Source organism: Entamoeba dispar, genomic scaffold (genome assembly GCF_000209125.1).
Source record: "Entamoeba dispar SAW760 scf_1105229458775 genomic scaffold, whole genome shotgun sequence".
NCBI classification, from domain to species: Eukaryota; Evosea; order Mastigamoebida; family Endamoebidae; genus Entamoeba; species Entamoeba dispar.
Window position 1 is genome coordinate 1 of NW_001853361.1, and position 27,922 is coordinate 27,922.

The 27,922-nt window shown below is 25.2% G+C and overlaps 16 protein-coding genes across 16 annotated transcripts, besides 34 other annotated features; 9 read left to right on the forward strand and 7 right to left on the reverse strand.

The window, feature by feature from the left end:
- Positions 1-3: 3 nt before the first annotated feature.
- EDI_168300 (uncharacterized protein) lies at positions 4-1,071 on the reverse strand (the record flags this gene model as incomplete). The annotated part of the gene is made up of 1 exon (XM_001734911.1): positions 4-1,071. One exon carries the CDS (start codon positions 1,069-1,071, stop codon positions 4-6), a length of 1,068 nt encoding a protein of 355 aa, XP_001734963.1.
- Positions 147-296: a microsatellite.
- Positions 1,072-1,126: 55 nt separating the features above from the next.
- Positions 1,127-1,156: a sequence feature (AT_rich).
- Positions 1,157-1,538: 382 nt separating this feature from the next.
- Positions 1,539-1,761: a sequence feature (AT_rich).
- Positions 1,762-1,894: 133 nt separating this feature from the next.
- Positions 1,895-1,955: a sequence feature (AT_rich).
- An 80-nt stretch (positions 1,956-2,035) lies between these two features.
- Positions 2,036-2,107: a sequence feature (AT_rich).
- A 268-nt stretch (positions 2,108-2,375) lies between these two features.
- Positions 2,376-2,443: a microsatellite.
- Positions 2,444-2,545: 102 nt separating this feature from the next.
- Positions 2,546-2,587: a sequence feature (AT_rich).
- Positions 2,588-2,596: 9 nt separating this feature from the next.
- On the forward strand, positions 2,597-3,157 carry EDI_168310 (vesicle transport protein SFT2B, putative; the record flags this gene model as incomplete). Its single annotated transcript, XM_001734912.1, has 1 exon — positions 2,597-3,157. The coding sequence occupies one exon, from the start codon at positions 2,597-2,599 to the stop codon at positions 3,155-3,157; it is 561 nt and encodes a 186-aa protein (XP_001734964.1).
- A 61-nt stretch (positions 3,158-3,218) lies between these two features.
- On the reverse strand, positions 3,219-4,379 carry EDI_168320 (uncharacterized protein; the record flags this gene model as incomplete). The annotated part of the gene is made up of 1 exon (XM_001734913.1): positions 3,219-4,379. The coding sequence occupies one exon, from the start codon at positions 4,377-4,379 to the stop codon at positions 3,219-3,221; it is 1,161 nt and encodes a 386-aa protein (XP_001734965.1).
- A 12-nt stretch (positions 4,380-4,391) lies between these two features.
- Positions 4,392-4,439: a sequence feature (AT_rich).
- A 282-nt stretch (positions 4,440-4,721) lies between these two features.
- Positions 4,722-6,644, forward strand: EDI_168330 (uncharacterized protein; the record flags this gene model as incomplete). Its single annotated transcript, XM_001734914.1, has 3 exons — positions 4,722-5,384; positions 5,446-5,578; positions 5,635-6,644. The coding sequence occupies 3 exons, from the start codon at positions 4,722-4,724 to the stop codon at positions 6,642-6,644; spliced, it is 1,806 nt and encodes a 601-aa protein (XP_001734966.1).
- Positions 5,390-5,444: a sequence feature (AT_rich).
- Positions 6,645-6,796: 152 nt separating the features above from the next.
- Positions 6,797-6,887: a microsatellite.
- On the forward strand, positions 6,809-8,308 carry EDI_168340 (uncharacterized protein; the record flags this gene model as incomplete). Its single annotated transcript, XM_001734915.1, has 1 exon — positions 6,809-8,308. The coding sequence occupies one exon, from the start codon at positions 6,809-6,811 to the stop codon at positions 8,306-8,308; it is 1,500 nt and encodes a 499-aa protein (XP_001734967.1).
- Positions 7,788-7,808: a sequence feature (AT_rich).
- Positions 8,309-8,321: 13 nt separating the features above from the next.
- Positions 8,322-8,419: a microsatellite.
- A 67-nt stretch (positions 8,420-8,486) lies between these two features.
- Positions 8,487-9,995, forward strand: EDI_168350 (uncharacterized protein; the record flags this gene model as incomplete). Its single annotated transcript, XM_001734916.1, has 1 exon — positions 8,487-9,995. One exon carries the CDS (start codon positions 8,487-8,489, stop codon positions 9,993-9,995), a length of 1,509 nt encoding a protein of 502 aa, XP_001734968.1.
- Positions 9,996-10,077: 82 nt separating this feature from the next.
- On the reverse strand, positions 10,078-10,434 carry EDI_168360 (40S ribosomal protein S27, putative; the record flags this gene model as incomplete). Its single annotated transcript, XM_001734917.1, has 2 exons — positions 10,078-10,329; positions 10,432-10,434. The coding sequence occupies 2 exons, from the start codon at positions 10,432-10,434 to the stop codon at positions 10,078-10,080; spliced, it is 255 nt and encodes an 84-aa protein (XP_001734969.1).
- A 38-nt stretch (positions 10,435-10,472) lies between these two features.
- Positions 10,473-10,550: a microsatellite.
- Positions 10,551-10,594: 44 nt separating this feature from the next.
- Positions 10,595-10,704: a microsatellite.
- A 117-nt stretch (positions 10,705-10,821) lies between these two features.
- On the forward strand, positions 10,822-11,778 carry EDI_168370 (uncharacterized protein; the record flags this gene model as incomplete). Its single annotated transcript, XM_001734918.1, has 1 exon — positions 10,822-11,778. The coding sequence occupies one exon, from the start codon at positions 10,822-10,824 to the stop codon at positions 11,776-11,778; it is 957 nt and encodes a 318-aa protein (XP_001734970.1).
- Positions 11,625-11,698: a microsatellite.
- Positions 11,625-11,728: a microsatellite.
- A 168-nt stretch (positions 11,779-11,946) lies between the features above and the next one.
- Positions 11,947-11,977: a sequence feature (AT_rich).
- Positions 11,978-12,214: 237 nt separating this feature from the next.
- Positions 12,215-12,262: a sequence feature (AT_rich).
- Positions 12,260-12,865, reverse strand: EDI_168380 (uncharacterized protein; the record flags this gene model as incomplete). The annotated part of the gene is made up of 1 exon (XM_001734919.1): positions 12,260-12,865. The coding sequence occupies one exon, from the start codon at positions 12,863-12,865 to the stop codon at positions 12,260-12,262; it is 606 nt and encodes a 201-aa protein (XP_001734971.1).
- Positions 12,866-12,960: 95 nt separating this feature from the next.
- Positions 12,961-12,981: a sequence feature (AT_rich).
- EDI_168390 (uncharacterized protein) lies at positions 12,975-13,841 on the reverse strand (the record flags this gene model as incomplete). Its single annotated transcript, XM_001734920.1, has 1 exon — positions 12,975-13,841. One exon carries the CDS (start codon positions 13,839-13,841, stop codon positions 12,975-12,977), a length of 867 nt encoding a protein of 288 aa, XP_001734972.1.
- Positions 13,842-13,906: 65 nt separating this feature from the next.
- Positions 13,907-13,968: a sequence feature (AT_rich).
- Positions 13,969-14,308: 340 nt separating this feature from the next.
- Positions 14,309-14,329: a sequence feature (AT_rich).
- A 49-nt stretch (positions 14,330-14,378) lies between these two features.
- Positions 14,379-14,481: a sequence feature (AT_rich).
- A 302-nt stretch (positions 14,482-14,783) lies between these two features.
- Positions 14,784-14,846: a sequence feature (AT_rich).
- A 140-nt stretch (positions 14,847-14,986) lies between these two features.
- Positions 14,987-15,079: a sequence feature (AT_rich).
- Positions 15,080-15,216: 137 nt separating this feature from the next.
- Positions 15,217-15,317: a sequence feature (AT_rich).
- A 402-nt stretch (positions 15,318-15,719) lies between these two features.
- On the forward strand, positions 15,720-18,371 carry EDI_168400 (serine palmitoyltransferase, putative; the record flags this gene model as incomplete). The annotated part of the gene is made up of 1 exon (XM_001734921.1): positions 15,720-18,371. The coding sequence occupies one exon, from the start codon at positions 15,720-15,722 to the stop codon at positions 18,369-18,371; it is 2,652 nt and encodes an 883-aa protein (XP_001734973.1).
- A 75-nt stretch (positions 18,372-18,446) lies between these two features.
- Positions 18,447-18,761, reverse strand: EDI_168410 (uncharacterized protein; the record flags this gene model as incomplete). The annotated part of the gene is made up of 1 exon (XM_001734922.1): positions 18,447-18,761. The coding sequence occupies one exon, from the start codon at positions 18,759-18,761 to the stop codon at positions 18,447-18,449; it is 315 nt and encodes a 104-aa protein (XP_001734974.1).
- Positions 18,531-18,609: a microsatellite.
- A 36-nt stretch (positions 18,762-18,797) lies between the features above and the next one.
- Positions 18,798-18,898: a sequence feature (AT_rich).
- Positions 18,899-19,226: 328 nt separating this feature from the next.
- Positions 19,227-19,259: a sequence feature (AT_rich).
- Positions 19,260-19,401: 142 nt separating this feature from the next.
- Positions 19,402-19,447: a sequence feature (AT_rich).
- Positions 19,448-19,502: 55 nt separating this feature from the next.
- Positions 19,503-19,526: a sequence feature (AT_rich).
- An 83-nt stretch (positions 19,527-19,609) lies between these two features.
- Positions 19,610-20,503, reverse strand: EDI_168420 (uncharacterized protein; the record flags this gene model as incomplete). Its single annotated transcript, XM_001734923.1, has 1 exon — positions 19,610-20,503. The coding sequence occupies one exon, from the start codon at positions 20,501-20,503 to the stop codon at positions 19,610-19,612; it is 894 nt and encodes a 297-aa protein (XP_001734975.1).
- Positions 20,504-21,318: 815 nt separating this feature from the next.
- EDI_168430 (D-alanine aminotransferase, putative) lies at positions 21,319-22,161 on the forward strand (the record flags this gene model as incomplete). Its single annotated transcript, XM_001734924.1, has 1 exon — positions 21,319-22,161. The coding sequence occupies one exon, from the start codon at positions 21,319-21,321 to the stop codon at positions 22,159-22,161; it is 843 nt and encodes a 280-aa protein (XP_001734976.1).
- Positions 22,162-22,354: 193 nt separating this feature from the next.
- Positions 22,355-23,668, forward strand: EDI_168440 (uncharacterized protein; the record flags this gene model as incomplete). The annotated part of the gene is made up of 1 exon (XM_001734925.1): positions 22,355-23,668. One exon carries the CDS (start codon positions 22,355-22,357, stop codon positions 23,666-23,668), a length of 1,314 nt encoding a protein of 437 aa, XP_001734977.1.
- A 330-nt stretch (positions 23,669-23,998) lies between these two features.
- Positions 23,999-24,064: a sequence feature (AT_rich).
- An 86-nt stretch (positions 24,065-24,150) lies between these two features.
- On the forward strand, positions 24,151-25,041 carry EDI_168450 (arginase, putative; the record flags this gene model as incomplete). The annotated part of the gene is made up of 1 exon (XM_001734926.1): positions 24,151-25,041. One exon carries the CDS (start codon positions 24,151-24,153, stop codon positions 25,039-25,041), a length of 891 nt encoding a protein of 296 aa, XP_001734978.1.
- Positions 25,042-25,113: 72 nt separating this feature from the next.
- Positions 25,114-25,231: a sequence feature (AT_rich).
- Positions 25,232-25,350: 119 nt separating this feature from the next.
- Positions 25,351-27,004: a repeat region.
- Positions 26,974-27,922: a repeat region.

Consider the following 27,922-nt stretch of genomic DNA (forward strand, 5'->3'; position numbering starts at 1 on the left):
CTTTTATGCTTTAATTTCTTTTCTAATTGCTTCAATTCTAAAATAAATAATATTTCTAACAAATTCATCAACTTGACTTCCATGTCTATCATTTTCTATATCAATTCGATTTTCAATTTCATCCATTTCTCTTCTAATTAAATTAATTCTTTTTTCTCCATTCTTTTGTGTTTTCCATTCTTTCTTTTGTTTTTTTAATCTATCCATTTTTCTTCCTTCTTTTTTAATCATTATTTCATGTTTCTTATTTTCTTGTTCCATTCTTCTTAAAATTCCTTTTAAATTCTTTTGTTTTTCAACAATAATTGAAATAAATTCTTTTTGTAATTTAATAATTCTTTCATTTTTATCAGTAATTTCTCTAATACTTTGAAGTCTTTGATGTGCTTTAGTTCTTTCACTACCAATTAACTGTCCTAATTTTCCTTCAATCTTTCTTGCTTCTTGTGACCTTTCTTTATTTTCTTCCAATGCAGTAATGTATAATCTTCTATGATGAATCTCTTCACTTTTTTCTTCTTCTAATCTTGTTTTTAATTCTACTTTTTGTGCTTCAAATGTATGAAGTGCCTTATTCATTTCTTGAATCCCCATTCTCATCTGTTCTCCTTGTGCTATTAAATGTTTACTTCTAGCTTCTAACTCACTTTTTCTTATATTAATCTTTTCTTTATTCTTCTTTGCCTCATTCCATGCTTGTTTAAATTTATTAAGTTCTTTAGCATATTCTTCTACTTGACTTGATCCTGCTTTCTTAGCACTTTCATATCTCATTTCGGCTGTAGTAACAGCAGCTCCTGTAGATGTAATATTTGCTTCAATTCCTGTAAGAGATTTAGTGATGTTTTTAATAGCATCATTAACTTTATCAATTTTCTTATTTAATGCAACAATTCTCTTCTGTGATCGTTTAATTGCTAATTGTGTAGTTTTTACTGATTGGTCAATTGATCGACTTTCAGCATTTTCAATCAATTTATACTTTTGTTCAATTTTTATTTTCATATCAAGAAGAGGACTAGATAAAACGAGAGTAACAAATAACAATAAAAGACTAATTCTCTTATTCATTCCCTAATAATATAATTTTAAGTTCTAGTTCAAAATCAAAAAAAAAAAAGAATGCTAAAAAAAAATAAAATTTTTGTTTTTTTAAGATGAGCAAGATTTTTAAGGATTATAATCTTTCTTAATAATCTTTTTTAACCTTATTACTTTTTAACATTTTTACTTTGTCATATATTTCTCTATTCATATTAAAACACTTTTATACAGAAAAGAACTAACTTTAATTTATGCTGTGTCAATTCAAAAACTCTTTTAGGTAACTTTTATTTTTTGAAGCCATTATTATAATAAGTCACTAATAAAAATAACAAGACGTTTGTAAAAGGTTTAAAGAATTTTTAACTAAACAGTAGAATTTTAGTTGAGTAATGGCTAATGTCATCCATTAGTTATGCTGTTAACATAAAATTGCTATTGAAAATTTTAATAGTAAAACATAATTGTATTCCATCATTTATAGATGAAGTATCAATAATTTTATATTCAAAAGAATTTAATCAATTTGATTTAACCAATAAAAATATATTAAAAGTAAACATAAATAATATAACTAAATACAACCAATTAATTTAAATAGATAATTTTATATAAATTCAATTTTATTCAAAGTACTGAATATTTTAAATTAAATTCATTCTTTATTAATTTGTTTGTTAAAATATGATAAATAAATGAAAATAATTTTGAATATAACTGTTAGAGTTTACCTATTTATGTACTATAAAAGTAATTATTAACTGAGATAGAACCAGATACCAAATGAACTTTATTATTTCTTCTTTAATTCCTATGTTTTAACATTTTTATATTTAGATAAAGAAAATCCTTTTTATGAAATAATAAAGAAATACAATTTATTTTTTTTTAAAGTTGTATATATTTATTTAGTGATATGAAAGCTTTCTCTTTGTTTAAGTTAGAAAATAAACCAAAAAACATAAAAAGTGTGCTGTTTTAAGTGCATTACAATAAATAAATTTTAAAGCATTAAATATTTTTTTTTGTTTTATGAAGAATTATTTAACTTTAAAAATATATTCTTTTTGATAACTCTTTAATAATAAAAGAAGTAATGAAAAATCAATTAAAAGAAATACTACAGTCTTTTGGTTAATGAACTTCTTCTGTTTGTTCTTGTTAAAAAGACTGAATATTTATTGTTGAGATTGATTTGGGTTCTGAACAAATTGAATAGAATATCCACCAGTATTAGGGTCTTGCTGAACATTAAAGTTGTCAGTTGATAATCCAAAAAATCCAAGGATTGAATTTCCCAGAGTTTTCATTTGACCTAACATTTCATCTAATTGTTGTTGTTGTTCTGGTGTTAATTCTTCTTTTTGATTTTGTTGTGTTTTTGTTGTGTTTTTGTTTTGTTGATGTTCATTAAGACCTTCTTGATCTGATTGTGTCTGAAGGTTATTTTCCATAATGAACAATAAATTATTGTTATTGAGTTCTAATGAAACCAAAAATGAAAATAATAGAAAAAATAATGATCTTATATATTTTAAATAAACTTGTCATTATGGATACAATCAAAAGTGGATGGTCGAGTCTTAAAAGAACTGTTCGTTCTAAAGTGAATGGACCACAACAAGAGGAAGACTATTTTTCAGAAAGTTGGTTTGATAAATTGGTTGGAGGTGAAGACCAATCATGTTTTTCATATTTCAAACTTCCTTTTAAAGTACGAATTTCAATAATATGTATACTCGTATTCTTTGGTATAATTAGTCTTTTCTTGAGTTTTACATTCATTTTACTTCCAATGAAATTTGCTAAGTTATTTACTGTTGGGAATGTACTAATATTACTCTCAACATTCTTTTTGAGAAGTATTTCTAGTCAAATTAAATCATTGATTTCTGATATCCCCAAGTTAGTTGCATTTATTCTCTATTTAATATCTATTGCTCTTGTTCTCTTTTGTGCTTTAAAACTAAAATCTACTATGTTAACACTTCCCTGTGTAGTATTAGAAGTTGTAGCATTATTATGGTATTTATTTTCATACCTTCCATATGGGCAAGAAATGCTTAAGACCTGTTTCTCTGGTTGTTGGTCATGTTGTGTTCATTCTAATTGAAAAGGTGTTTTATCTTTATAAGTTCATACAATTTTGAAACAAATAAAAGTACAGTAAACAGTCAATGAAAAATTGAACATAATGGGAGTTTTTCAAAGGACAAGGTATCAATAACTTCTTCCATATTTAATAATTCTTCTTTTCGTGTTTTTTTAGCTTTTAGTAAACTGTCGATACGATGAAACCGGATTGTTTGTTCAGGAGTTGAGTAATTAGTTTGAGCTTTATAAAATCTTTGAAAATCAAAATCTTCTGATAAAGGTATGTTAAGTAATCTTATTCTTTTATTTCTGTAGGAAGGGTCTGTTGTGTAATAAGAGTTTTGAATGTTCCATTCAAGGGTATTTAATGATTCATTATTTAGGTCATTTTCTTTAATTATTCTTGCAGGTACAAAGGATGATGTTAATAACCCTTTTTCACCTCTTTCTTCTAACAAATGATTTCTATCAAAAGTACTAACACTATTAGGGTTGTCTTTATAAATACTCTCTTTTGACCCAAGTCCTTTAGAAACTTTGTCATAATCCATTCTAATAAGAGAAAGCCTTCTTTCTCTTTTTAGAAGTTGAGAATTCTCAGTATTAGTAGTGATGGTGGTAGTATCTTCTTTTTGGTTTTCTTTCCTTTGAGACTCAAACATTCCAATTAACCCTCTTGAGTTTTGTGTAAATAATTCTGAAATAGCAATCTTTGATAGAGTGTGTTGTTGAATAATTTGTTGTGTTAAGGTAACTTGATTCGGTAATATAAGTTCATGAAACAAATGGTATTTTTGTAGTTGTTTAATAATTTGAAGACATTTTGGTGATGGTAATTGATCTACAACAATTTTATCAAGAAGGATATCCCATTCTCTAGAAAAGAAGTCATCTTCTATGATCTCTTTAATGACACGTTTAGGACATGACAAAGGAAGAAATAAAACTTTCTTTTCATACTGTTTTTGATTAGAATCACTTTGGGTTTTTATGAAACTCATCACTTGGGAACTATCTCTAATTTTAGGAAATTTAATAAATACGGAAATCTGTTCATCTTTTATCATTTTAAATGGTAAAACAACACAATACTCAAATTCACTCCATGAAAGGTTCTTGCTTTGTTCAATAACAAATCCTATGTATTCTTTGATAACCTGTTTCCATTGCTGATTTTTGATTTTATCAATAGTTTTGTTTAAATAAAGAATAGTTTCCTCATTAACCGATGGATCACTCATTCTGCAACAAAGTTTTAATATTTCAATTATTTTTTGTTATTTTAAACTAATTAAAATTTTCTTTTAGTTCTCAATTAATTAATCAATCATTTTACTATAATTAATGAATAACTTCTTTTTTTTTTACAAGATTTCTTAAAAATGGATTTATTTTGTTATATATTACATAGTTTTTTGTTTGAATTTAAATATTGTCTTTGAGATAGTATGTTTGTTATAAAGGAACTATATAAAAGAAAAACAGTTATTTTATGAAACATTTAATTCTTGCTATTCTCTATAAAAAGTAATTTTGTTGTAGAAAATGAAAATCTCCCAAAACAAAAAAAGAGATTAAAATTTATGAACACAGACTCTAATGATACTTCTCTTGTAGAAAAATTCTCCATTGAAGGAAGTGAATCAACGCCTCAAGTCTCTTTAAAAGATATAAAAAGTGATAAAGAACATATATCTTCTGTAATTAGATATGCCAAACAGCCAAACACTTCTATTGTGTCGTTATTTAATGGTTATCCTAGGTGGTGTTCTCTTGAAACTTCTAATGACACATTAAGTGATTCAATAGCTAATATTGGTGAATCTTGTAGGAGGTGGTGTTTTTTACGTATCGACATAGCTTCTACTGTCCCGGAATCATTTTATCAAAAGCATTTATTATATCTTTCATTACCATTAGTTCCAAGACCTCCTCCATATTCATTTTCAACATTCTTACCAGATCCTAAAAAACCTGATATTATTAGAATAGGAAATATCTCATTACAACGTACAGCCCCACATAAAAATTCACTTGGAGTTAATGATATTCGTCCTCCATTTTCACGTTCATGGAAAAATTATGTAAAGAAAGGAATTGGATTACATTATCAACGAATGTTTTTTATCAAATACACAGGAATAGAATCCTTTATAAGAGAACATCCAGACTATTATCTTTCTAGTGTTTTACATTCTTTTGGAGGTTGTTGTCCACCAAATACTATTTTATCATTTCCTTTTACTGTTTGTTAATTTCTTTAATTATAAGTTATAAAGATATATTTTATCTTTATTAATTATTTAGTATAATGGTATGTTTCATATTAAAGAACATCCGTTATTAGAAGAAAGAGCACTTTCTTCAATTGGTTTTATTCTTAGTATTCTTTCTATTCATAACCCAAATATCAATTTCTGTCCTATATTACCAAATATACGTTTGATTTTATTATTATGATTCATTTATACTATGATTTATATTCATTTTTTTTAGTTGGTATTGTTGCTTCATGTTGTACATTAGATGAAACATTATGTTTTGGTCAAGCATTACTAACTCAATCATCACAAACTAATAATTTATTACCACTACATCCAGTTGATTATGTATTAATTCAAGATAGTTTAATTGATACATTAAAGTCGTATTTCCCAAATAAATTACAAATAATAAATATGTTATCAGCAAATACGTTTCTTAAACATTATACTAACTTTATGGTGGGATATGTTCCATACGGGGCATTGTTTTGTATTCTTGATCAATTTTTAGTCTCTGGAATAAAAACAATAACTCGATATATTCTTGCCGCTGCAAAAGTTGCAGAGGATATTTTAAATTGTGCTGAAACAACAGATGAATTTGTTTCAGTATTAAATTATGTTTTATTAGCATATCCAGACCCATCTATTTTAATGAAAAATGCATTAAAAATTGATCTAACAACAATTCCATTAAACCAACCGTCACAAGACCGACAATCATTTACACCATTAAAAATGAATATTAATACATCTGTTGTAGAATATTCAACATTAGAACTTATTTGGCAACATATTCCAGTCCGTAGAAGAGTATTAGAACCAAGTATTGTATTTAATTCATCTATTGATGGTATATCATTTTATCATATGTATAATAAAGTAAAAAAATATCAACCATTATTATTTGTATTAAAAACAGAACAAGGAACAGTAGGAATGTTTTTATCTCACACACTGTTGTTAGGGTCTGCTCCTTATTTCGGTAATGGAGAAGATTTCTTGTTTAAAATTGATCTTAATAGAATACTTCACACTTATCATTGGACTGAAAAAAATTCCCTTTTTTGTTCTACAAAAAATGAAAATCTTTTCTTTGGTGGTGGTGGAGAAGGTCCTGCTCTTTTAGTTAAAAAAAATTTTACTGTCTCTTCTTACTCTTCTGAAACTTTTGGTAATCCCCGTTTATTCGATAAAGTTAATCTTCCTATTGTTTGTCTTGAAATATTTACAATGGGTTAATCTAAGTAATTATCATTCTTCATTTATTATTTTATTTCTTCTTTTTTTTTTTAAAGTAAACTCAAGTCTCAATGATTTACATCAAAACCATAAATTTAAAACATTTGGATTTTATAAAATAACAATAGAAATTCTAAGAACTTGTAATTCATAAGAAATAAAATATGAATACATTAAAGAAAGAGAAAAAAGAGAAAGATAAGAAAAAGGACGATAAAAAGAAAGACAAAAAGAAGAATAAAACATTTCATCTTATTGAAGAACGTGATATGACACCAGGAATTCAAATATTAAAGACACCTCTTTCTGAAAAAGATGTTTTATATACTATTAAAATTGTTTTTGTTGGAGATCCATGTACGTTAGATGATAGAAAAAAATTATTATGGGGATATTATCATAATCATCAAAGTCAAGTCCTTAAAGACCTTGGAACAACTATGAAAGATGTTAGAATTGATGGGTTTAATGGAAGAATTAGTATGACATTATATGATAATAATATTAATCGTGCAACATCATACTTTCCATTTAGTGGAGTACATGGAGTATTTTTAGTATATAGAAATGATGATGATATGTCATTTAGACATGTTTATAATTGGTTATCAGAAGCAAGAAGATTTTGTAATAAAGAAAATGTTTTTGCATATGTAATTGGTATATTTCCAAATGAAGAGAGTATTAACCAAATACCAAAGGAAAGAAAAGCAATTCTTCATTTAATGAAAATGAAAACATTTAATTATTGTCCAGGAAAAGAAGAATTATTTGATGAATTTATTAATGAAATGGTTTGTTCAATAAGAAAAATTAACTTTAGAGATGATATTCTTGAAGTTCAATGGGAGAAAAGATTATTTGAATCAGGACAATATAAAAAACAAAAAAAAGGATTTATTCCTATACAAAGTGAATTAGAAAATAGTCAAAGAAAACAAATGGAAAGAGACCCATATCGTAGACTTATAAATCAAGAAGTTGATAGAGGATTTACTTATACAATTAGACTTATTTTTTGTGGAGATGAAATTACACAAACACAAGCTAGAAGACTTGCAATTGGATTATTAAATGGATTTGATCAACCAATTAAAAATATTCCTAATTTAGATAATCTTGCTACAACATATAGAGAAATTGATAATAAATTTTTAAAAATTAGAGCAGTTGGATATGATCTTAATTATAAACGTGGATTACAATATTCACCTTTTATTAATGCATTAGGATCAATTATATTTTTTGATTATACTAATGAAGATTCATTCAAACATTTACCAATTTGGGTAAAAGAAAGTTACAAAGGAAATTTAAGTGAAATGTCACTCTTCATTTGTGGATTAAATAAAACATCAGATCAAAGAAAAATAACAGAAACAGAAGTTATAAATTATCTAGATAGTTTCCCTCTTCAAAAAAAACCAATACACTGTGATTATGAAGAAAAGAATAATAAAGAATTTACACAAATATTTAAGAATTATGTTAATACTATTAGAAGAAAAGTATTTAAGAAAAATTATCTTACAATGGTTGAAAGAGAAATGATTGCTAAAGAACGAATAGGAACAATTAAAAGTTCAGAAATGATAGAAAGCTCTAAACTAACACCAGAAAACTTTAAAGAAGATGAAAAGGAAGAAGGGTGTAATATTCAATAATCCAATTATTTTGAAATAAAATTATTTAATAATTATAAAGAATGAATAAATAAATAAATAGAAAAGAAGAAGATAGAATTAAATATGAAATAAAGAAAAATTCAAATGAATTTGAAAAAGATAATTTTTAGATCACAATTTGAACTTATAAAGTTAATTAATTCAGAAAATAAATATCATGAGATTAGGATATTTACTTTTATTTATATTAATAGTTTATGGAAAATTACCTAATAAATGGGCGTATAATTATCCAACAAATAGATATTATCAATTAGATAAAGGAACGTGTTGGGCATTTGGTATTATTGGAATGTTAGAACATTCATATCGTGAAAATGGAATTAAAAAAGGATTTTTAAAAGAAGAAGAATTTGTTAGATTAAATGTTCAATCATTTGGAATATTAATGGTTGATGCATGTAAAAAATATCCAAGTGTTTGTAATACACCAGGAGATGATGTTATTTTCGGTTCAACTGAAGGTGGTGAAATTAATTGGTTTTATTCATTCCCATTTTTATATGATAAAATACTTCCATCAGCTGTTTGTCCTTATACTGCAACTGTTGATACTCAATTTGAATGTAATGGAATGGATGAAGCATTAAAAACTAATCCAATTAAATTTAATATTACTGAAATGTTAACTACATATAATGAAGAACAAACTAAAGAATTATTATTAAAAGTAAAAATTCCAATTGGTTTTGGTGCATTAATTCATGATGCTAAATATTATCTTCCATGTACTGAAGAATATAAAAATTTCTGTGATGAAAGTGTTTATAATGTTATCGAATGTCCAGAAAATATGAAATATTTAGCTGAAAAATGTGCATATATAGTTATGCCAATGTATAGCACTGATGGTGAATTTAATTATCATAATGAAATTGAACCAGAAGGTGGACATGCTATGGTTACAGTTGGATATAATGATGAATATGTTACTCATGAAGGATGTAAAGGTGGATTTATTTTAAAGAATTCATGGAATGATACTGTTTATGGACCATCTATTGCTAATACTGCAAGAGGAGTAAGAGGATCTCATAGTGTTAAATATTTTATGAATCAATTAACTGCTGAAGAAGAACGTAAAGTTTGTCCAAATGCACAAGATCCAATGAATTGGTATATTTGTGATGATGCATGTGTTATTAATGAAGAACTTCATAAAACTATTGTTAATGAATTATATCAAGCATATAAATTACAATGTGTTAATCCAGAAGAACATTTTTGTGAAACTGGATATGATTATTATTTAACTGAATTAAAAGCTGATTCTAAAAGTCCTATGAATCATTATTACATTGCTACATTTACTAAATATGACTCAACTGGAAAGAAACTTGATACTATCACATTACCATCATTACCTACTTCTATTATTGGTATGATCTTTACCCCAGTTGAAGACCAATTGATTAGACTTCATGATAGTGAAGAATTTTGTGGACATTACATGTTCCCATATTGTATCCTCAACAAACACTTACCATTCTGGGGAGGCTATGTTGGAAGTCATTTTGAAATTGAATGGGATGACAGAAGTTATTTAATTAATAAAGATAAATATCCTGAATTTGATTATAAATTTATTGCACAATCTACATTCGTCCAAAACTTAAAATTAGTCGATCAAAAGGCTGGTGTTCCATTCTTGAATGAAAGAATTTAACTCAATTTTATTATGACCTCTTTATGGTTTCTTTATTAACAACTATATAAAGAATATATTGTAGCAATCAAAAAGATTTAAATTATTTCTTAACTCTGAATTTGCATTGTTGAGTAAGTTTTAATTTTCCACCAGTTGGTTGTCCGAGTGGTTGTCCACATTTTTGACATAAAATTTGTCTATGGGCATGAGAGAAAGTAGTAGTAGTAGCACTGCATTTTGGACATTTGATTTCAAGGAAGTAACTATTTGGAGTTGGGACTAATCTCTTCATTTTGTGTGCCTTAGCTTCAGAGGCAGCAGTTGGGTTCAATAAGTCAACTTCGATCAAAGGCTATAAAATAATTAGTCAACTTTTCTGAGATTAATTTTATCAAGTGTAAATATTAGCAATAAAAATCATAAACACAATATAAATTAATGCTGAATGACAAACCATAACTTCGATTAATCAGGATCTTAGTTTTAGTGAAAGGGTTTTTCTTTTAGTTTTTTTTGTTAATTTGTTAATGGTTTTATTTTTTTTCTTTATTTTACTATTTTTTTTTTGTTATTCCAACTAGAACTTTAAAAAAAAGTTTGATGTAACCTGATTTATTATAAAGAAAATAAATGAAATTATATGTAACAATAGTTAAAAGAGTTATAAAAATATAAAAAAGTAAATAATAAAAAAGAATAGTAAAAAAAATTATGGAATGAAGATAAATAATTTTTTCTCTTTTCAAGAAAGAATTAGATCAAAACCTGATAAAATAGGAAAAATGAAGAGATGGAATTGAGGAAGGGAACTGTAAAAAAGAAGAGAAACTAAACTTAAAGAGAGATGGAAAAAAAGATAGACGAAAAGAAAGTAAAATCACAACTACGACTTGTTGTCCCATGGAAACGACAACTTGGATCGAAAGGGGATCAAACAAAAATGAATTGTTTAAATAAAGTTGGGAATTGTAAAGATGGAATTTCAAACAAGAAAGTATTAAGGATTGGAATGAGACCATTAAAGGTTATTCCATTAAAGTCTTTGAGTCCTATTGAAAGAAAAAAGAAAGCAGCAAAGAAGAGAAAAGTTAAACTTCAAATGGCCCAAGGTAATAACAATGGAAATCATTTTAATAATGAAAATAAAACTTTACTTCCAAAATTACAAGATTCAAATAAAGTTGATAGTCAAATAGAACATCCTGTAGCTTTAAAACCAATCAATAATAATAATACAATTCTTCCATCCCTTTCTTTAAAAACTGAATGCTTAAAAGAAGAAAAACAAGATATTCCAATTGAACTACCACAACTAAAAGAAGTAAATAAAACCAAAGAAATGGCTGAATCAGAAAAAAGTAATACAAAGAATAAATTAAACCAATGTTTTGTTAATAAAAGTCATTTAATAGAATTGCCGTTACAACATTTACCACCACCAGTTGTCAAAATAAAGAAAGAGTTATTTGAACTAAAAGAAATTAAAAAAGATATATTAAAAAAGAAAGAAGGAATTTCTTTAAAGAAGAAAAAAGAGAAAAAGTTAGTTACTCCTAAGAAAAGAGGGAGAAAACCAAAACCAAAGTATAGTCTTTCTAATGAAAAGAAAGATCGTGTTAAGCAAACAATGTCGTTTATTCTTAAATCAATAAACAGAGAAAATAAAAAAAGAATTAATAAAAATAATGAAGAAAAAAAACCAAAAAAAGAAGAAGAAAAAACACTTAAGAAGAAAGGTAAGTTTAATAATATTATTGGAATAGAGAAAGTTAAAGAAATAGTTAAAGAATGTACTTTGTAATTATTAACTTTTAAAAATGAACGTTTCATGATATAAAAAAATCATAATTGTTTTATTTGTTTCTTATATAAAGGATCGAAAATAGTTCAACAGAAATAAGTTAAACTTCATTTTGATTCAAATTGAATGTTATTATATTTTTATTCCACTCCTAAATAACATTACAGCTTTATAATTTGATATAAAATAAATAAAATTACCTTCTATATGAGTTACAAATGCACTAAATTGATTTCCTACAATACAATGCCATGTTGGACCATAAAATGAATCAAAAGATGTTTTCATAAATTCTGCTATTGATTGGTCAGTTAAATTAAGTTGATATGCATCAAAGAACATAGAAAGAGCTTTCATTTTCATTGTTTCATTCATATCAATAGCTTTAATAACAACATGTTGCATGGAAAAAAAGGATTAATTTATTAGTTAAGAGTTTTAAATAAAGAAGTAAAAAATATAAATTTTATTAAATTTTTATTTAGTAAAACTGAACAGCTAATAAACGGGTGATTTTAGAATATGTGTTACAGTTAGGGTTATCTTGATTTATTCCAGTTAGTTCTAAATGAGTTGGACCATTTACATATGCTTCGTTTAGTTTAAAGAATACATAAGCTGATTCTTCTTCATTTAATTGGGGATTCCAAAATCCAAAAGCATGAGCCACAGAGAAAATATAATCAGTTAATAGACTATAATTGGTTGGTAGTATTTCTAGAGTATTCATAATTTTAATTCCATTTAAAAATTTTTGTGGTGTTGGAACTTTCATCCATTTTGTTGGTGGGATTGAATCACTTAATAATGAAAAAATAAAGTGATCAGGATCAATACAATAATTAGACTCTGTTCTATTCACATAATCAGGTAGGTCTTGTGCATGTTTTATTGTTTGTTTTTGATAACATCCATAAATATGATTATGATTATTAACTATAATTATAGCAATATCATTTCTTCCTTCAATACTTTTTATAAAACTTAATCGATTCATTTCCATGATATCAGAATCAAAAATAATTTCGTATTTATCAAGACCAATAAATTGTTTTAGTTTATTGATTTGAATATTTATAGAAGGCATTATCAAATTTGTTGAGTAAGTAGTTTTAGAGTTTTCATTTTTTTTTAAGTTAATGTGATAAGAAAAGAGAAACGAAATTATTGTTTCAGAAACAGAATTAATTATATTATTATAAACAACTCAATACCAAAAATCTTGAGCACTCAGCTTTGCTTTGTAATGACTCTCCTTTAAATGGATTTACAAAACCTTGATCAAAGTTATAAAGATTTTTTGCACAAAAATTAAAAGATATCATTCCGTTTGTGTCCATCCAAAAAGCAGAATAACAGTTTATCAAAGTTGGGTTTTCTTCTGTAAATAAAGAAACACTTTTCTTTTCGTTAGTCTTTCTTTCAAAAATTTTAGATTCATTAATTTTGTTTTCAATAGCAAAAATGAAGAAATCCTTAGATTCTGCATGAATAGGATTTTTTGCAGAAGATGGAATAATAGCATCACTTTGATAAAATCCAATGAACCCATTTTCTGTTTTAAAAACAAAGATCAATTTTTCTTTGTAAATAATTCTTGAACGTAACTCTCTAGGGTCAAATCCATATTGTTTTGAATCATAAAGAGTTTGAAAAGACTCTCCTCCAATTTTAAACAAAAGGAAATTAAGTATACCATTTGTTGGTTCTTCTTCTTCTATGATTTTTGTTTCTTCTCTAATTTCATTGTGTCTTCTTGCACTTCTTGGTGTTGCAAATGATATTAGTCTTTTCATTGGACTAGAAGCAACACGAACAAGTTTATCACCAAAAGATACTCTTGATTTAATATCCATAGGTTTAGAAGAAGTTAATTCTTCTGGTATTTCAAGTGTACTATCTTCATCACTTGATTCTTCTTTATAAAAAGATGAAGAATATTTATTGAGTTCATAAGAAGATTGAATTCTAACAAAGGGTGAATTAAATAATCTTTCTGGATTACTATCAAGTGATCCAGTGAGTGGCCTTTTAACTGAACCATGAGAAGTATTATTGCCCATATTAACTCATTTGTTTTGGTCTAGAATGACTTTAAATAGTACTAGTGTAAATGAAGTTAGTGTACATAATAAACTATATTTAGTATTTTTTAAGTATTTATTTTAAATTTTTCTCTAAATATTTTTACTATCCAAAGGTAGAAGTTGAATTAATGACTGAGAAAACTACTTTTACTTGAGTTATTTATATAAATTTGTTGTTTATCTTTTGATTGTCTTTTCCTTCTAATCAATACTTAAAAGGGCGTTTTATTAAAATGTTTTGTCTGTTATTAATTATAGAATGACTGACGAGCTAAAAATGAGAACTGACAACAACCCCTTATATCTTTAAGATTAACATATCTGCGTTATAGTTTTTTGCTTGGCGTTTACAGAATTAAAAGTAATTTCAAAAAATAAAAAATCTTTTTTGTTCTTTCTCGATGAAATAGAGTAAGTCTTTACTTAGAGCACTTCGATATGAGATAAAAATATTAAAAAATAAAGTGACCCCATAACTACCCGAAAATTGATTTAAGGCAGTGTAAATTAACGATTTTTTGTTTTTTTTTATGAAAAAAAAAACAAAAAAAAATTTGTTAAAAACGTCAAAAATAACAAAATAAATTTTATAATTAAAAAAATAATTATTATAAAAGTTAGTGGACATAACTTAAAATATTTAATGGAACGAAAACAAAAACAGATAGTCAGATCTAAAACATATCTCAATTTAAATAAGGCAATCACAAAAACAAATGAAGTTTCTCAAAATCCAGTTGACTATAAGGAAAAAATACCACAACTCTCAAGAATAAAAAAGAATACTTCAAATGGTTACAGAAGAAAGTCAACAGGAGAAACTAACTCAAACAATGGAATTTCTGATTCTATTCATGAATTTCATAGATCAAAACATTTTACATTAATCTCAATTACAAAAGTTGATAGTTCTCTTTGAATAAATTTATGTTATTTATAAACTATTTTTTGTTATTAATTTTTTCATATCTTAAAATTATTGAATCTTAAAAAGTCTTCTTCTTATAGATGAGTAAGAATACCACCTTTCGTTTTTGACAATTAAATAAACAAAAAAAATAAAAGTGCAAATAAAAAGTATATAAAAAAAGGTATAGCTGAGGTGTTTTTAATAAGTAGTCTTATTTTTATATCTTTAATGATATGTTTATTTAATAAAAAAGTAAAAATTCAGGATATAAAGAAATTTATGTTCATAAATTAATAAATAAAAAGTATTGGTTGTGAAAAAGTCAAATAGTCCTCATGGCATGGAGTAGGGTATATTCAAAAAAAAACAAAAAATTGAATTTACATTTTTAAATAAACAAAAGGACTTTTGGCTTGAAAATAACCAGGGTTTTATTATCAGATTTTTAAGATTATTTTTTTCAATAGATATTAAATTTATGTATTATTCATGAAAAATAAATAAGATATAATTTTTTCATATTTTTACTGTTTTAATTTAATGAGGAAATTGAGTGTTTCTCATTTTTTCAAGACAAATTTTAACTTATGGTAAAAAATAGTAAAAGAATTTTAATTAGTTGGTATATCAAAATTAATATTGTCACAGAGAAGTACTTTATTGAAAAAGGTCATTGCAGCAGAATTTACAAAAATAAACAATCAAAATCATCAGATGAACACAAAATGCTTTGGAGTAGAACTAAAAGTGTAATAAATAAAACTATACACAATAATAAAATGGAATCACAAAAAAGAAATTTCTAAAAAGGGAAGTTAAAAATAAAATTGAGTGTCTGAAAGTGTCTGATAAGAAGAAAGATGGATCTTTCAAGAAGAAAGGACAATGACAAATATATAAAGGAACAAAAAAAGATATTTACCAGATTCATTTAATTTTTTCTCATGGAAAATAACGACAATTATCAATTATCAACTTGGAATTCATTGTGGAGATATATCGGTATTGAAAAACATGCTACTTATGGTTTTTATTGGATGATTGGTGCTGCTAAAGTTAGTGATTATAAAGATTGGTGTTTGTATTGGTTAGGTCTTAGTGAACAAAAACCTCCAATTGTTGGTGAAAGTCCAGAAGATTTTTATGTTAGAAAGATTTATTCTACTTCTTATGACTGTTTTAGTAGACCTATTTGTGGACCTCCTGAAAATCATATCACTATTGGTTTACGAGAAGAGGTACCTATTGAAAATGCAAAACATCTTGTGTTAAAAGAAGGAAAAGTTAGAGAAGCTATTAATTTTGGTTCATATAACTATCTTGGATTTGGTGGAAGACATCCAATTGTTACAAAAGAAGTTGCTGATTGTTTGAGAAATAAAGGAAGTAGTTGTAGTGGATTTGCTGCTGAAAGAGGTATTTCTGAAGAACAAAAAAAATTGGAAGGTATGTTAGCTGAGTTTTTACACAAAGAAGCTGCTGTTGTTGTACCAATGGGATTTGCTACTAATTCTACATTAATTCCAATTTTAGTTGGAAAAGGAGATGTTGTTTTTTCTGATGCTTTAAATCATTCTTCTATTATCACTGGTATTAAATCTGCTAATGCTGAAGTCAGAGTATTTAAACATAATGATATGATTGATTTTAAAGCTAAATTAGAAGATTTAAAAATTCATGGAATGAAAAATGGACAACAACCAAAGAAGGTTATGGTTGTTGTTGAAGGTTTATATTCAATGGAAGGTGAATTTTGTCCTTTAAAAGAAATTATTGCATTAAAGAAAGCTTATGGATTCTATTTATATATTGACGAAGCACATTCTATTGGTGCATTAGGTTCTACTGGAAGAGGTATTGTTGAACATCTTGGATGCAATTTTGATGATGTAGATATTTTAATGGGTACTTTCTCAAAATCATTTGCAGCAGCTGGAGGATACATTGCCTCTGATAAAAGTACAATTCAATTACTAAAATCTAATTGTTATTCATATGTTTATGGATCTCCAATGTCACCAGTTGTGGCTCAACAAATTATTTCATCATTAAATATGATGAAAACAGAAGAAGGACAAAAAAGAATTGCACAATTAAGAAAATCTTCAATTAATTTTAGAAGGAGACTTATTGAAGCAGGATGTCATGTTCTTGGTGATACTGATTCACCAGTTATTCCAGTTATGTTATATCATGCAGGAAAGGTTAAGGATGTTTCACGTGGATATCTTAAGAGAGGTATTGCTGTTGTTGGAGTTGGTGCTCCTGCATGTCCAATTACTGCATGTCGTGTAAGATTTTGTATTTCTGCAGCACACACTGATGAAGATATAGAAAAAGCTTTCAAAGCAACTATTGAATGTTTAACTGAAACTGATTGTATTTTTAAAGACACAGATTGTGGAAACATCATTTACAGACCACCTAAAGTAGATCTTGCTGAGCTTGAGGCATTACCAAAAGAACCAAGAAAAATGACACCTCTTAGTGAAAATTCAGATAATAGAAAAATACTTCCAGAACCAATCTCACCAATTGGATTGGAACTTAGTTCTTATGATATTCATGGATTTAATAAAGATACAGAAAGGACAGAACAATTAGTTAATATTATTATGAATTATGGATGTGGTTCCTGTGGACCAAGAGGTTTTTATGGTGGAACTTTAGAACATTTAAAAATAGAGAATAAGTTAATGAAATTCTTTAATACTAATGATGCATTAGTTTATAGTTATGGAAATAATGTAATTACTTCTATTATTCCAGTTTATGGAGGTGCTGGAGATGTTATTATTGTTGATGAGTATTGTAATTATCCAATTCAATTAGGATGTAGATTAGCAAAGAAAGCAAAAGTTATTAAATTTAAACATAATGATATTGAAGACTTAAAAAAACAAGTTACCGAGGCTAAAAAAACATTAGTATTTCCAAATAAAATATCTATAGTTACTGAAGGAATTTTTCAATATGACTATTCTATTTCTCCATTAAAAGAGATTTCTAAATTAAGATCAACTAATGTACTTCTTATCGTTGATGATTCACTTGGTGTTGGAGCCATTGGAGCAACTTTAAAAGGATCAATGGAATATGCAGGGTTAACTATGAATGACATTGATATTCTTAGTGGGTCTTTGGAATTTGTGTGTGATACTATTGGAGGATTTGTTGTTGGTAAGTACTCTGTAATTGATAAACAAAGATTGTTTGGAGCTGGATATATATTTTCTGCTTCTGCTCCAACATTTAGTTGTACTGCTGCTTGTATTGCTCTTGACGTTTTTGAGAAAAATGGTGTTGATATGGGTATTAAAATAAGAGAACAAAGAAATAAATTTAATCAGTTGGTGCAAGAAAAAGCACAAAATATTCAAGTTATAGGAAATAATTCCACTCCATATGTGTTATTGAACTGTGAAGGAAAGAATGAAGAAATTGTGAAGGCCTTAAGAGAAAAAGGATTTTTTGTTGTACTTCAACAACATTTACATGAAGATTGGTGCCAAAATAAATATATTAGATTATGTATTAGTAAAGATTTTACTCAAGACAAAATGATAGAATTTATTAATGTTCTTTCAAATTATTAAGGAAAATAATACAATAAAATTTTTAAACAATTCTAATTGAAAAATAAGTTTTCAATTTAGGTATTAAGTTATTTTTTATGGTGAGAAGATTATTATACCTATAATAGCAATTAAGAATCCCAAACATATCAATACTGTCTTATTACAATTATAATAACTTTTTCTTTTTTTTCTTTCTTTTCGAATTTCTAGTTGTTTATTTATTTTTTTGTTTTTGTCGTCCTTTATGATTTTGTTTAGAATGTGATTTTTTAGCTTTAATATAGATTCTAATTCACTTTTAAGTTTTGTTAGTTCAACGTTGTGTCTGTGTAACTCTTGTAGAACATTATTTATATGTTGTAGTACCAATTCCTTTTGGTCATCTTTATTCTCTATATCTTTTGACATCGTTTAAATATTGTTAATAGTTCTTAGCATTCTAAGATAATAAATTTTTAAAAATTAATAGATAAATTAGTTTAACCTCATTTATTTAATAAATTAAAAATTAATAAATTAAATTTTAGTAAATCTAAATTTAAATACCTTAAAGTTATCTGATATTTTTTATTCATTTTCTTTCTTTTTGTTATGTACTGAACATCCTTCTATTTTTAATGTCATAACAATTTTATCAATACCTTATTAAATCTTTCATCTTATAATGTCAGAACTATTTTTATTTCCTATTAAATTATTAATCTCTCGTTCTTTACTACAGAATTAGTAAATCTTTGTTGATTAAACTATTGTCATAAGCGATATCACTTTTATTTTAGTAATTTATTTAATTTTGTTTTGAAGAATTGGATAGATTTTGTTTTATTAGTAAAGCTAGAGTTATTGTTGTATCAGACTGAATTGTCAAACCACTTATAATTTTTATTTATTTTATCTTTTATATAACTGTATGGTAGTTTATAAAATGTTCAACTCTATTAATTAATTCTTAGTTCATACTATAATACTTTTTCATTTTTAATTCTTTTCTTTTATCTATCCCATTTTTAATATATTTTGTTGTTGCTCTCAATTAAGAGACCTACTCATAAAAAATATTTAGAAAAACTTTTTTTAAAAAGAATAAAAATATTGAAAAGTTGATTGTTTACTCTTTAACATTTATAAAGAAATAAATGACAAAATACGTATAAATTAATTTTATTTTTTAAAGACATTAATTAAGTAGTTTATTATCTTGTTATATTTCTATTGAATATAGGTGTTTTTATTAAATTTAATCCTCAAAAGATTTATTAATGAAAATAATCATAGAAAGGGATAAAAGTAGGGAAGACAATATCTTCACAAACTCGAATAGTGCTATTTTTGATTGTGCTTGCTAAAGTTCTTATCATACCATTTTGTTCAACAGCAGAGTCAAACATTTCAGAATATCTCATAACCCATTCATTCACAGATTCTCTATTTTCAATAGTAAACGCACCTGTTTCTAAGCCCTTAGCTCCATTGTAAATTGGTTTGGCAACCTTTTTTATTAAAGGTATTTTGGCAGGTATTCTTGTTACTAATGCAATAAAATGACTACCTGATTTAATATATGGAACTATACCTGTTTTTTCTAGCAATGCTGCTTTATCATTATAATATCCTAACCCTTTATAAAGCATTTGTTCTCCAAATGTTTCTTTTAATACATGGATTTCTGGTGTATTGTCTTTATTAAGAAAGTCATCAATTTTAATCATTTGTTTAGGTTCTTTTTGTCTATAAAAAAAAGAGATGTTTGTCTTTGTTTCGTCTTGGTTAATACTTTCTTCTTTTTCATTTAAACTTTGAAGAATTGAATGTTGTACTTTCAATTCACCTTGAATTTTATTAATTTCTAATAAAAGATCTTTATATTCTAATTGTTTATTTGAATATATTTGAGTAATTTCAATAATTCTTTGTTGTTTTATTTCAATCTCTTGTAGGACTTTAGTTCCAATTTGTTCATTTAACTGTTTTATTTCTTGAGTTTTTTTCTTCAATTCAAATGCAATTTCTAATTCTTTAAGAAGTCTCTTTTGTTCATTTTTTATTTTTTCAAATTCTCTTTCATATTCTGTTTTTAATTTACACTTCTGTTCTAATGTTGTAGATGTTAATAAAATCAGTTTTTGGGCTTGTTTTTTAATTTTTTCCATTGTCTTTAATTGAATAAATTCTCTTTCTGATTTTTAAGATTTTATCGAAACAAAATGTATTTGACATTCCTTTTATTAAGTTTATTTCATTAAATATTAAATGTATTGAACAATTTATTCTATTACTTATTATTATTGATAAAACTTATACTCTAGATATTCATACCCAACCCCTTTTTATTTTATGATTGAATTAACTATCTTTCTATTTTACATGTTAAACAATAAATACTGTTATTCTCTTAATCATCGTAAGGCCACATCTTTTAATGTATTTGAGATATCTTTTTTTTTCAATACATTTTGTGGTGCATTATAAGTGAACTTTCAGAAATACCTAAACATTTTGTTTTCACCATAAACTCTTGTTTTTATCTTAGTAACCTTTTCAAATTTCTAACTTTAAAAAAACAACAATCACATTACTCGTTTAATTGTCTAGATAATTACGTTGTTACACAAGTCTTATTCATGCATAACCTAAACACATAACCTACTTGTCTAGACTTTTATTAAATTTTTGTTATTCTTTATAGAGCTGTACAGCCATTTAGACCCATATTTGTTTTAACTTATCAAAAGTATGAATAATTAATTTTAAACAATAAATATCTCTTAAAAAGAAGAAGGATTGTTTTTTCACTTTACAATGTAAAATTGTTTGTTTTATTATTTTTTAAAAACAAAAAACTCTTACTGAATCTTGTTGACTAATTTATATTACATAATAACAACATTAATTCTAAAACAGAAAAACTTAAAAAGTAATTTAACTTACTGTTAAAAACAATATGGCAAATATAGGCAAAACATCAATGGTAACACCTAATTGTATAATTGGGGAATCTGTTATTTTCAATTACAAACTAGTTAATTCACATTCTAAAGAGATTGAACTATGTTTTCAAGTTACTGACGAACCTCATGTTTATGAAGTTGTTAGAGTAATTGACTCTAAAGTACTTTTTTTTGAAGACCATCTTGCTCGTCTTCTTTGCTCCATTAACCAACTACCAAAAACATCTCAAAACAATGTCTCTAGTGAATTACTTTATGATGGCACATATAAATTAATTAAGGCACTTCACTTAATAAACGGAAATATTAGAATTGTCGTTAGTCCAACATTAATACTTATCCACGAAAAAGAACATCATTACCCAGATACCGAAACAATAAAAAAAGGTGTAATTTTAGGTGAAGTTAATATTATGAGAGATAATCCAAATGTAAAATCAATGAGAGAAGATTATATCAATAACGTTAAAAAAGCCCATGAACAAGTGTTTTTTGATTCTAAAGTTTTTGAAGTGGTTTTAGTAAATCAAAACCACCAATATACAGAAGGGAGTCGATCAAATATTTTCTTCATAAACTCAAATGAATTGAGAACTGCACCTGACAATATGGTACTAAAAGGAATTACAAGAAAATATGTTATTCAAGCAGCTGAATCAATTGGACTTGTTATTAATCAAACGTGCATTACCCAACAAGAACTCCCTCATTATAAGGCATTTCTTTCTGGTACTTCTCTTAATATCCTTCCAATTTATTCTATTGGAAATATTCAATTGGATAGTGCAAATGATCAAACGATTCAAAAATTACTTAAGGCATACCTCAGTATTGTCCAAGATTATTTGTCTAGTCACTAATAACATTTTCTTCTAATAATTTATTTTTCTTTTTCAAAAGAGTAATAGTATTTACTTCATAAAGATTCAATTAAATCATATTCAACTTTATTCTTTTGTTTTTTATCATTGACGTGGATACCAAAGAGTCTTTATTGAACTAGGTTTAGAAGAAATTAAAAAAATAAAAAAGGATCGAACAAATCCAATTTTGATGAATTCTCGAAGACCAGCAAGTAGAAGAAGTAAATACTTTGATTATGAAATTCCTTCTGGGAAATTCAATAATGAATGGGCAGTCACATTATACAATGCAACAGATAAAGATATTGATTCATTAAAACGAATTGCAAATGAAGCTGCTTCTGCAGTTGTTTGTGAAACAAACAATAGAAGTGGAACAAAAAAAATCAGAGGATTTTTTGTATTTCCTTATACTAAAACTATGTCATTATTACAACGAGAAATGGAAGGAAGGGGTACTTGGGGTGTTCCTAAATTAAAACCAAATGATATGGAACGATGGGCTGATGTTGGTGATATTATTGTTAATAAACAAGGTTCTACCCCAAAGGGCAAAGTCTCTAAAAGAGAAAGATATCGTAGTAATTCATCTTTTAATAAACATCCTACTATACTAACTACAACCCCATCATTTTCAAATAATAAATCTTCAAATAGTTTTCTTAATTCTAGTAGTAGTGCACTCCCTCAAACATCTAAACAAACTAAAATCAACTCATCTATTTCTGATCCATTAGGTAATAGTTCTTCACTCATAGTTGATTCTCAAATATCTAATACTTCTTTAAAAAAGAGTTTCCAAGAAAGTATTTATTTAAAAAGAAAAACAGCTAAAGTACTTCCTGTTATAACAAATAAAAAAAGTTACTTTATATTTGGAAGTAGTAGTGATGAAATAGCACTTAAAATGGCTGAAGAAATGAAAACTCCATATTATATTAAAGACCTTTCAAAATATTGGGATGACTATGATGATGAAAAGGTAGTAGTAATTCTTGGACTAAATTCATTAAATATTAATTGTTATTCACAAATTCCATCACTTCTTGGTAATTATGCAATTAAAGTCCCAGGAAGAATTTGGCCATTAATGATTAATCCAACAACAGTAATTATTTCATCATATGATACAATCGATAATACATACACTTCTTATCCAGTCATACAAGAAATAATAAAAAAGTGTTGTACTGTTATTGATTCTTCTTCTCAAACACAACCTTTAAGGTCAATAAATTTGTCATCAACCCTAACAAATACTCAAAACGTTACATCACAAGAATTAAAAAACCATCCTTTAATTGAACCATTTGAATCTGTTTCACAACCAAAAACATCCCAACCAGATTCTTTTATGAGTAGATTAAAAGAAAGAGAAAAGGATCATACTAGAACTAGATCAGATTCTCGAGATCGCAATTATCCTTATTCACATTACAGTTCACGAATTTCTCGAGATAATTACGAATTAAAACCTGAGTTGGATTTTGAAAAACGATTTTGATTGAATTATTTTTTGTTTTTTAAAGTTCTTTTTTAAGAAAACATTAAAACTAAAAAGTTCTTTTAAAGAATCTTAATTTCGTTAATAGAGATGTTTGGTAATAAAAAAGATAATATAGTAAAATGAATTAAAATGAATTAAAAAAGATGAAGTGTCACATAAAAATGTAGATAGATTTAAAAATTTAAAAAGAAAAGACATAATAGAAAAATTTAGAATATTCTATTTATTGTGAAAGGGTTTAGAGTAAAATGTAATATGAAAAATCAATTTTGTTTGAATATAAAAATGAGTTCTATAATAGTGTGTTGAATGAGGATAAAAGTTCTGATAAAAAAAAAACAATTAAATCTTAAACAAAATTAATAGTAAAATAAACAAAAAAAGAAAAAATTACCCTAAGACCCAAAAATTTTGATGGAGTCTAAGGAGTTGTTAGGAAGAATATAAAAAGAGTTAGTTCATCTATAAACTAATAGACTATGCAATTTGAAAAGGTTACATACATTGCTGTTCCACAAAAATACGGTCAAAAGAAGGTTGGAGTTGAAGAAGGACCTAAATTTCTCGAAAAATTAGGTTTTATGAATATCTTAGAACAAGTAGCAAAAAATATTAATAAAAAAACCATTACAGAACCAAAAACTCCACAAGAATTAGGAGTAACTAGTGCAAGAAATTTAAATGAAGTTGAATCTGTTTGTATTGAACTACGAGATACAATTTCGAAAGAATATGATGTTAATAATTTACTTATTAATATTGGTGGTGATCATTCTATTGGACTTGGAACTATTGCTGGTGTTGTTAAAGCAATGAAACCAAATGCTAAAGTTGGTGTTATTTGGTTTGATGCACATCCAGATATGAATATTCCAGAAAATTCACCTTCTGGAAATATCCATGGAATGCCATTAGCTTGTGCTGTTGGTCTTGGACCACAAAGACTTACTTCTATTATGCCACGTTATATTACTCCTAAAGATATTATGTATGTTGGAATTAGAAGCATTGACGTTGGAGAAGAATTTGAAATTCAAGACAAACATATTGACCATTTCACTGCTGAAGATGTTAAAAGAGTTGGGATGAAAGAAGTCATTGAGGCAATCAATAAAAAATTTGCTGATTATGACGTAATCCATTTATCATTTGATATTGATGGTATTGACCCAAAATTTATTTTAGGAACTGGCACTCCAGTACCAAAAGGAATTTCTTTAGAAGATTCTTTATATTTTATGTCTGAAATGGGTAAAATGAAAAAATTACATTCTGTTGATATCGTTGAATATAATCCTAAAATTGAAGAAGAAATTACTGGTAAAAATGTTTTGAAATGTATCTCTTCACTTTTTGGTATAAAGTGTTGACATACTAATTGCTGGCTCCAACAATCTTTTCTTTATTGTAGAATTCAGCATTTTTTGTTCATTTTATGTTTCTATTTTTTATTATTATTTTAAAAATAATTTAAAATAATTATTTTTTAGTTTGTTAGTAATTATTAAATTATAAAAATAAATTTTAGAATATGTTATGATATAGTATTATTTATTATTACTGTTTAACTTAGTGTTATTCAATAATTCATATTTTTCTTTAAAATAAACTTCACAAATCATAACTTTTTTGATAGATTCATTTATTTTCTTCTATCACTTTCTTTTATTTTTCAGTGGAGATCCTTTTTATCAATGCAGAATATGCATCATATTTTGTTGTAATGACTATTGAGTAATGTAATAGAACCTTGTAAGGAAAATCAAACAAGAAACAGGTATTCATGTTCAAAGAAAAGAAAGAATGAAATAGCAATAAAATTCATAATAATAATGATAAAAGAAATAACAAGAGAAAAGTGAATAGAAAAAGAAGAATACAATAAAAACAAATAAGAAAGAAAGTAAATATAATGATAATAAACATTATACAAATAACAAATCTAAATTATTAATAACAAATGAAATTAAAATGAAAAATAAAAGAATAAGAAGGAAAATGAGAATGAGGATAATCAGAAATACTTAAAAAATAAGAAGATAAAGAAATTGTATAATATTCTCCAAGAAGTATATTCAATAATAAATAATAAAATAATAAAGAAAAACAAAGAAGAAATCAAATATAAAACAAAATAAATGAGGAAGATATTAAAAGAAATGAAAAATGAATCAAAAACAAAAAGCAAAGAAATGAAATAAAATTACAATAATAATAAATTAAAAATAACATAAACAAAAAACATAAGATAAAGAAGAATATAACAAATAAGAAATCAACACACTTCAAAATAAAATCAAAGAAATAGAAGAAATTATTAAATAATTTTAAACAAAAAAGAATAAAGAAGAACGAATCATCTCAAATGAAATGATTCAAAAGCATGAGATACAATTAGAGAAGAGAATGAGAAAGATGAAAACATAAATAAACAAGATTCAAACTACCTGTAATGAAATAAGAAAACTCTAAATTAAAATAATAAAATAATTCATTACAATGAAAAATAAATAAATATAAAATAGAAATAACACAGAAATATGAAATAAAGATGAAATTACCAAATTGTTTGAGTTAATTGTGAGAATCTAAATAAGGGTGAGATGAAGAAGAGTGGTGGTGTGTTGAAGAAGAACATAAGAGATAAATAAAAACAAAACATTGAATATCAAAAAAGTGGAGTTGAAAAGTATGAGATTACAGAAAAAATAAGAATTAGACAATACACAAAGAGAAAATGAAGAACAAAATCAAATAATATCAAATCATCATTAATTTATTGTTTATTTTTTATCCCAGAAACAAAGAAGAATAAAACAATGATATTAATGATAAATACACAACAAATATTGAGAACATCATCATCTGGGACAATACAAATGAATAAAACTACAATTATGAAAAAATACAATATTAGAAATAAAAGAACAAACACTAAATATCAAAAACAAGAAATGATAATTAATCAAAAACAAAATAAAACAATAAATCAAACAAATAAATATAAATTTAATTGATATGTTGTATTAATTTGAATTAATTTGTTAAATAATAAATTAAATAAGAAATTAAGATGGGAACAAATAGAAAATATAATAAAAATAATAAATAATAATGTAAATAATGATAAAGAATATATTAATAATATTAAAATATCAATAGAATAAAATAAACAACTAAAATATATATTAAAATTAAAATAAACTCAATCATATGAAGTAGAATGTAATTCAATAATAAAAAACATTATCATAAAAATAACACTATTAATATTGATGATGAATATCTTAATATTATCATTAATCAAATAAAAGAAATGAAAATAAATTAAATCATAATTTAGAATGAAAGATATAGAAATTATGATAATATCATCATCATATGATGATTTAAATTTAATTATGATGAAAATAAATAACTAGAAATCACCATATATTGACATTATATGTTTATATTATTAGGAGAGAATATCAACACCAAGAGAATATATTCTTAATATATTTAATAATAGTTAAATTTCAATGAATTCATCAAATTAAATATGTTAAATTGAAGAACAATATTAATCAACAAATGAAGTAATATGAACAATGTTATTAATTAACATCATATCAATTGTATAAATATAATTATGAAAATATTTATATCATTGTTAAAAGATAATATTCATAATAGAATTAATATGAATAATGAATCATTTAAAATTAATAAAAATCAATTATAATGTAAATTATAATATCTTGATGATAAATAATTAATAATTATATATTAAATCAACAGAAATAAGATAAATACATAAAATATATAGATTCATATTATGATATTAATAAATCATATAACTCACTAAATCATGAATAAATAATATAAATAATAAAATAATTTAATATAGAATGAATCAACATAAATAATATATAAAATATAATGAATATAATCATATGATATAAATATAATGAATATAAATAATATATTAAAATGATTAATTTTACATTATGATTTATTATTAATTCTATCATTATCAAAATAAATATAATTTATCAAATCAAAAATAGAAGTTCAATAATATAAATCATATATTATATAATGAATAAATGAGAATAATGATACAAAATAATGAATAAATGAGAATAATCAACAAATAAATTAAATAAATGATAAATGAAATAAATAAATGAAAATAAAACAAGAAATAAAGAACATTAATCAAATATCATCTTGAAATGAAAATATCAAATAAATGAAAGAGATGAAATG